Source organism: Mytilus californianus, unplaced genomic scaffold (assembly GCF_021869535.1).
Source record: "Mytilus californianus isolate M0D057914Y unplaced genomic scaffold, xbMytCali1.0.p SCAF_1, whole genome shotgun sequence".
NCBI lineage: Eukaryota > Metazoa > Mollusca > Bivalvia > Mytilida > Mytilidae > Mytilus > Mytilus californianus.
Window position 1 is genome coordinate 119,017,744 of NW_026262581.1, and position 8,237 is coordinate 119,025,980.

Below are 8,237 nucleotides of genomic sequence, written 5' to 3' on the forward strand. Positions count from 1 at the left end.
CTGCAAATGCCTCACAGGTAAATCAAAACTACAGGTAATTCATTATATCAATTTCATAAAAATATGTTGGTTTTACGTTTAAAAATATAGCATAGATGGCATCATCATCCATATGTGATTAATCTATCGATCAGGTCCACGTTGGTAGCTGTGGGTTATCTAGTTTTTTATTAAGAACACAGGTAAGTGTCACACATTTTATCAAATATTGCAGTTTGCATATTCTTATTACGCGTCGTTTTAACACGTTGCTATTCCCTTATAAAGATTAATTGTCGATTGCTCAACACCTAGTATGAAGTATTTCAGGCATCTTCTGTAAAGCATTGAAATATTATGTAATGTAGGCTCATCATAACATATCATGTATCAATATTTCTTAGGGCAATCATGATTTTCTTTCATATGTTGTTGTTTTGCATAACTATATATAGGACATTCAACTTTACATTTACATAACAAATAAAATATTAAAAACCGTAATGTCGTTAAACGGTGGCATTTACAGACGCCCATAATAACGAGATTATTTTTTTTTCAGGTATTAAAATGAAAAGCAAACCATGCGATAGAAATGCGGTTTGGGAGAAGAATTATTCATGTATTTGTCTCTGTATTCGCCATCATTGGCACTGTGTATTTCATTTGGCTTCAAAATGAAAATTCCGAGATACCCAAAGTATTGAGAGAAAAGAGAAGACCAAAAGATTTTATTGATCATCCAGTTTTCGATCGTAAAACATCCCTACCGATTCTATCGTTTCCAAAACTAAATATTTTTAAAGGGGGAACAGAAAATGAAAGTAACAAGATATCATGCGTAAAACTGAATACATTTAGAGGGCAGACACCAATATGTATATTCGATCCAGAGATAGATAGAATGATATCGTCCTATGTAAAAGATTATGGAACGTGGGAACAAGATTTGATGAATGAAACAGGACAGGTGCTCCTACAAAAACCTTATCTGACCTTTGTTGACATTGGATGTAATATAGGAACTTTCACACTGTTCAGCGCTAAACTTGGAACTCGGGTCATTGCTATTGACATTTTAGAATCTGCACTAAACCTTGTGCACAAGTCTCTTTTAAAAGGCGGTTTGAAGCAAAATGTAACCCTGGTATTGAATGCCATATCAGATACAAGAGAAAACGTCAAGGTTCATGTCGTGAAAGAAAACCCTGGAGGAAGCTATATAGAGCAAAATAACACAAGTGATAAGTCCGTCGATGCTATACTGTTAGACGACTTGATAAGTCTTGTAGGACCGGGTTCCGTTTTCTTAAAAATGGACATAGAAGGTAATGAGCACAAAGCTTTGAAAGGAGGAAGTAGATTTTTCCAAGTTTTAAACGTGGAACATATCTTTATGGAATGGATGCTACACAGATACAGTCCTAATGGAAAAGAAATCGTCCATTTTTTGCTCAGAAATGGCATGTTGCCTTACGAAAGCTTGTCAAGACAAACCCCGCTGGACCTAAAAAGATCATACCAGTGGCCAGATAATATATTCTGGAGCAAAAGATGAAAGAAAATACATCCTAACTGTCTTGTCGAAAGAACAGTAGACTGAACATCATACTTGATGTTTAAGACATGGACTGAACATTTTTCGCAATTTGAAGTGGTGTAAAAAATCGTGGATGAAACACATGGTTTGAATCAAAAGTCCAGTGCAATCAATTGAATGAAACAAAAACCATTATATAGTCTATATTTCCAACAGAGATACTAATAGACAAGAGTTGAGTATTGTTTTGATAACGACCATTCCTTCATGTCCTTACGGGATAGGATCGGGTAGGGAAAATATGTAGTATTCACATACATCTTACATCCCTAAACAATAACAAATATATGTGAAAAAAAGGATTAATTTCCTATGATGTCATATCGTACTGAATAGTTTAAGACATTATTACAATGGCACTATACAGCTACTTCACCGATTTAAAGGACAAATCTAACCCTCTGGTTTCGGATTACTGCATAAATTCGAGTCGTTGAAAAAGGGTTATTGCTGTCGTCTGTCTACTTTATGCACGACATGCAAATAAATTATTAAGAAATCAATGGTTTCTGTATGTAAATCGTATCAACATTAACAACAAAAGGCAGGGATATACTGTTACCCGAAACTTTTTTCCGTATTTCAGATTAAAAATATCTTACTAGTATTTTATTTAGTTTTTGTTTTATTCAAATGTACTTTAGATCCTTTTTATGTGAAGACATACACATGTAGTCTGCACGCTTTCTTTCTTTCAATATCAAGAAATGAGAAAAAGTTATTTTGTAAAGGAAGTCACTGGATGCTCCATTAATACCGTCAACATAAAATAATATTTCCTACAATAACCTTTTTATGCATATGTTAAATACGCATGGTCACATGGAAATTATGGACACTTTAAATGTAAACCTCTTAAATTCTTTTTTTGTTTTGTTCTATTATGTTGTTGGATTGTCGTCTCGCTGTTGTTTACTCCACATTTCATTTTAATCTCACTAATTGTTTACTTAACGGATATACCGGTAGCAAAAGACCAAGAAGAATGGACAGTCTTTCTATGTTGTGATGTTACACTATTGTTTCAGGTAGGGTGAAGGTTGGCGCCTATTAAAACGTTTAAACCCGCTGCATTTGTTTGCACCTGTCCTAAGTCAGGAACCTGATGTTCAGTGGTTGTCGTTTGTTGATGCGGTTCATAAGTGTTTCTCGTTTCTCGTTTTTTATATAGATTAGACCATTGGTTTTCCTGTTTGAATGGTTTTACACTAATCATTTTTGGGGCCCTTTATAGCTTGCTGTTCAGTGTGAGCAAAGGCTCCGTGTTGAAGGCCGTACTTTGACCTATAATGGTTTACTTTTACAAATTGTGACTTGGATGGAGAGTTGTCTCATTGGCACTCATACCACATCTTCTTATATCTAGTCAACAAGTAACGTTACTCTTTAACATGATATAGTCATAGCTCCAGTATCACAGTATACACATCAGATTTCGCGTTGACCTTTTCATTGTTTCGATTCAAGTGATAGACACGTGTTTCTGGAATAACTCTCACGAGCCTTAACAGTTTGGGATTTTAAAAAAACATTAACATTTAAAAGATATAAAATGAACAAGTTTCCAACCAGACGACCCAATATTCTCAAATCTAAACTATTTCTGCATGGGGTTTTGTCCAATTACGTAAATTGAGGAACTGAACATTTACAATCAAAATGGTCATTTTAAACTTGCCAGTAACAAATAACTGGATACGGGGCGGATGATCTCCTAGGGAACTGGCAATAGCACCGACTCAGTAATTATGATATAGATGTATGATATCGATTGAAGCCAAATACATTGAAATGTAGTGTGTGCTAACTATACTTTCTTATAATATATCTTTAACATTACATATGGATATATAAATATATATTGTGTTTACCACATTTCTTTGAATGTAAAATGAAAGAAGATTGTCATAAGTGATTTCGTCTATATATTTTTAAATCTGTTCTACTTGAAAATATATTTTATTTTTTACGCTCCCAGTATCAGTTCATACAGTTTTATTGAAAATTTTCGTGTTGAGGAATAACCTGAAAGAATAACATTACTTTTGTACTTTAATAAAAGAGTAGAGTATAGCTTCGTTAAAATGAAACAAGAAAAAAAATAAAACAAGAATAGAACATTACATATGGATATATATAAATATAAATTGTGTTATGTACGTATACCACATTTCATTGAATGTAAAATGAAAGAAGAATTGTCATAAGTGATTTCATCTATATATTTTTAAATCTGTATTAATTGAAAATGTATTTTATTTTTTACACTCCCAGTATTAGTTCATACAATTTTCGTGTTGAGGAATTACCTGAGAAAATTAAATTACATTTCTTTTTTTCTTTAATAAATGACTAAAGTATTGCAAACGCTATTTACATTGTAAGCCTTGTTAAAATAAAGCAAGAAATACATAAAAAAAAAGAATAGATCATTACATGAAAAGAAGATAGCATTATGATCTATTCTCACGTTCCAGTATATGATCCTATATAAATAATGTCATCTCACTGAGTGAATAAAAGACAAGCTTGTTAAGACCATCTTGCCCTTTGACTTGAAATAATCTATACCACAAATACAATAAGTCTGCTTCACAATTTTCATTTACTCTTGGAAATTGACAATGAGTGTCGATCAAGAAGTAGCCTAATCGTTAGGAAATACGAAAAATATATTTAGATTTTCCTTATGTGAACTATACATTTATATTAACAACATTCCTGCAACACCTGCCGATGAAGTATATATATCCTAGTAGATATGATATCAAAGGGCTTGCGTTTTCTATCATATTTTTCAATAGTTTGTTGCTTACCAGGAAGCCATTGAACAAAGGGTTCTTAATGGTTAAGTTGAAGTCATTTCTTCGAAAGACCAACGACGCCATCGTGATTTGGTTGACCGTTATGGCATACCAATTGTCAATGATGACCATGGAGATGATTTACTTGTCCATAATCCCGTCCTCTTTTCCTCGATTATACCATCACCGAATGCGACTGATAACGACCGAATATTGTTTACTTGACAGGAGAAACAAGACGGGGTCATTTGTAGAGCTAACATTGCTGACCTTTTCCGGAGTTCACCTCCGGTATTTTAAGGGAACTCGTGTTTCTCAATCTTAAATTTACAAGGAGATTCTTTTCAGACTCCAAAGAGAGACTCCATTTTATTTTACTTATTCCTTTTTTGCAATACCGAGAACAAATGTTTTAAAGAATAGCATAGAACATAATGTTTTCCATCTTTTTGAAAGAATCATATTGGCACAATTGGTAAATGATATTATCTAGACTTCAGTTGTTGAAGGGTTATAATTTGAAAAAAGTAAAATAGCTAAATACTAAACTCCAAGGAATATTCCAATCGGAAAGTCCCTTATCAAATGGCAGTTTAATATCAACCAAGATCGTAGGCGGTACCGGAGGTGGCTGTGTAACGTAGCTGTATTTCTCAATATTTCTTAAAATGTACATCGGTACAGACTTTTTGATTCAGTGTAATGATATCATTGCAAGAAATGGACAAGTAAGAGACATTTCATATTAAAAATAAGTTGTCACATTACTCAGTTATACTAAACTGTTTGGTTTATTTTAAGTTCGAAGTGGGAAAACGCCTCTTTAACAGTTAGAGTGTTATCTACTAATGACGTGTGAGTGATTCTTGGAAAGATGGATTGAGTTCTACACAGTTATGGACACCAAGTGTTGTTTAAAAGTATACGTAAATGAGAGGATGTCATTTGGGGCCTATATAACCACAAAGAATCATTGATAGTATTGTCTGCTTACAATTTTTATAGTCTGATAAAGGCTTCACGAAATCTTATAAAAGCTATTGCTTGATGGCATAATTTTACTGTGACATTATGAAAAGTACGTCAAAAGTATAAAATTCTTTTGTGTTTGCGAAAATAGGCAATTTTAGTCCATTTTTCGAAACATTGAGCACAAGTCATATGAACATTTTGGTTTATCATAGAGAATGTAATAGTATTACACAGTTCCATTATGAATATCGTTTTGGGCGATCGTTGTACTGTATATTAACTTTCGGCATTTATGATTCCAAATGCCAATATTGTATAACTTTGCTTTTTTGGCATATACTATTTCATCTAACGTCTTTATGATACATAAAAATGCAGCGTTTTAAATGATGATAGATAACTAATTTGTTCTATAATAAAAGTACACAGATTTAACAATTAATCATGCTAATTTAAATAACAGATATAAATCATAGTATTGCCGCCTTTATAAACTTGTTAAAGATTTGTTTACACCCAATTGTCAAGATTAGGCGTATTTCATATTTAATTTTGGTGTGGTGTCTTTAGGTTTACCGACATATAGTAAAATAGAAACAAAATTATCGTTTGAGAAAAAACAAAAAAGTACTTAAGGATTACGTAACTAAAATGGATGCTTCAACACGCAGTCATCCGAGATAGATGTTTCAAATCAAAAATAGATGATTATAACGTATTACAGCTAAGACATGAGATGTTCAACACTGATAAAACATGAAGACGACAGAAAAAAAAATGAAAACTTAATAATAATACATAGAAAGGCGGATAAAATTCACAAATCAAAACAGTAGAAACAAGATCCTTTAAACAAAAAGAAGGAAAAAACGTAAAGTAGTCCACAAAATATACTAGTTTAATCCAATTCTGACCCTGTATTAAATCAGGCTATCTAGACCATGTGTTGTTCGTTTTTGTTTGTCTTTGTTTGTATATTCGTTTTTCGGAGGAGTCGTTTGTTGTTTATGAAGTCTTTTGTACTGTGTGACATATTAAAGTCCGTATTTGTAAAAAAAAAAAAAAATGAGACGGAAAATACCAAGGGAACATTAAAACTCACGAATCGAAGGAATGCTCGTCATGGAAAAAATTGAAAGATAACGAATAGTCCACAAAAACCATTTGTAAAACAAGATCAAAGACGCTAGATCATTTAATTCACATCTATGTATCTTAAGTGTTTCTCGTTTCTTGTTTTTTATATAGATTAGACCGTCAGTTTTCCTGTTTGAATTGTTTTACACTAGTCATTTTGGGGCACTTTATAGCTTGCTGTTCGGTGTGAGCCAATGCTCCGTGTTGAAGGCCGTACTTTGACCTATAATTGTTTACTTTTTACACATTGTGACATGGATGGAGGGTTGTCTCATTGGCACTCATACCACATCTTCTTATTTCTATATATTGATGATGCTCTTTCCATTAACAATCCGAACTTTCCTAATTGGGTCCCATAAATATATCCCCTGCACTAGCGATTAAAGAAACCGAAGATACCGCTTCCTCTGCCTCATTTCTAGACATATACCTCGAATTTGACTACAGTGGTCATCTCAGTACCAGAATCTATGACAAACGAGACGATTTGAATTTTGAAATTATAAATTTTCCTCAACTTAGCAGCAATATACCAACTTCACCCGCGTATGGAGTATACATTTCTCAACTCTTAGGACATTCAGAGGCTAGCAGCTGCTACTCGGACTTTGAAGAACGTCATCGGTGTCTGAGCAATACTGATAAGCCAGGATTTGTCAAACAGCCTTTCGTCCTTTTTCTTTACAAAAATTCATTGAAAGCACCAAGACCTAATAGATAAATATTCAGCGTCTATTTCACAAATATTACACTATGTTCTCGAGTTATATATTCTAGGTGCTTAAGTTGTGTATCTTTTTATTTACATTACAGTTTTCCCTTTATTTATCTTTGTGCTATTATGTTCCTGTCGGACGTGAATTGGTATTCATGCAACCAGCTTTCGTGATTTTGGCTTAGGGCGTTCCTTGATGCTGATGGGTCTGCATGTGCGATTCGGACACAGTGGGTTTTTCGAGTTGTTTTCATTTTGTTTTACCTTGTCTTTATATTTTACTTTAATTTATACTTAATTGAGAAAGTGTATACTATATACTGTGTACTATCAACAACACAAACTTTTTGGTTGGCGACTTTGTCAAATTTACTATCACCTACAACAACTATTGATTTGTACTGTATGTCTTGTGTTGTATCTCTGTGATGTATGGTTTACATAGTTTTGGCTGCTGGATCCCAAATATTGTCTCATTAACGTATCATGTCTGTTTGGTTGCTCATCAAATTTTGCCAATATAACGGAACTATAAACAACTATAATACAATTGGGAGGTTTAGCTATCTATAAAACCAGGTTTAATCCACCATTTTCTTCGGAAAAGGCTTGTATCAAGTCAGGAATATGACACTTGTTCTCCATTCGTTCCATTGGTTGTTAAAGTATAACGTTTGATTTTGTCAGCTTTAATGGAATTGCCCTTATTGAATTTTCCTCGGAGTTCGGTATATTTGTTTTACTTTTCTACATAGAAAACAATGTAGCTAGCTGTATATTTGGAATATCCTTTATTTCAAGAGCAATGGGTACGCGCATCACAGTCAGCAAACGCTGAATTGCAAGGTTTGAAAACATGAAAACACTGTAAAACCTCTATCATTATTTACACTTCAAGTTAAGCAAGACAGACATCTTATTTCATTTTGAATATCAATTGCAATAACACTTTCCAGAATGAATATGAAAATATGGAATGAAATCAACACTTTATAAACATAAAAAAAAAGAATTGCAACAAAATGTG

The 8,237-nt window shown here is 33.1% G+C and overlaps 1 protein-coding gene across 2 annotated transcripts; it reads left to right on the forward strand.

The window, feature by feature from the left end:
• LOC127732364 (uncharacterized) lies at window positions 1–2,191 on the forward strand. 2 transcript variants are annotated; one of them, XM_052241408.1, is made up of 2 exons: window positions 1–34; window positions 542–2,191. In XM_052241408.1, exon 2 carries the CDS (start codon window positions 575–577, stop codon window positions 1,535–1,537), a length of 963 nt encoding a protein of 320 aa, XP_052097368.1. In that variant the 5' UTR covers window positions 1–34; window positions 542–574; the 3' UTR covers window positions 1,538–2,191. The 2 variants fall into 2 exon arrangements, with proteins under 2 accessions (XP_052097368.1, XP_052097360.1); XM_052241400.1 differs by lacking the exon at window positions 1–34 and adding an exon at window positions 41–182.
• Window positions 2,192–8,237: the final 6,046 nt, after the last annotated feature.

Excerpts from the sequence above, each read along its gene's own strand:
- LOC127732364 (XM_052241408.1), top strand. The coding sequence starts at position 575 with ATGCGGTTTGGGAGAAGAATTATTCATGTATTTGTCTCTGTATTCGCC.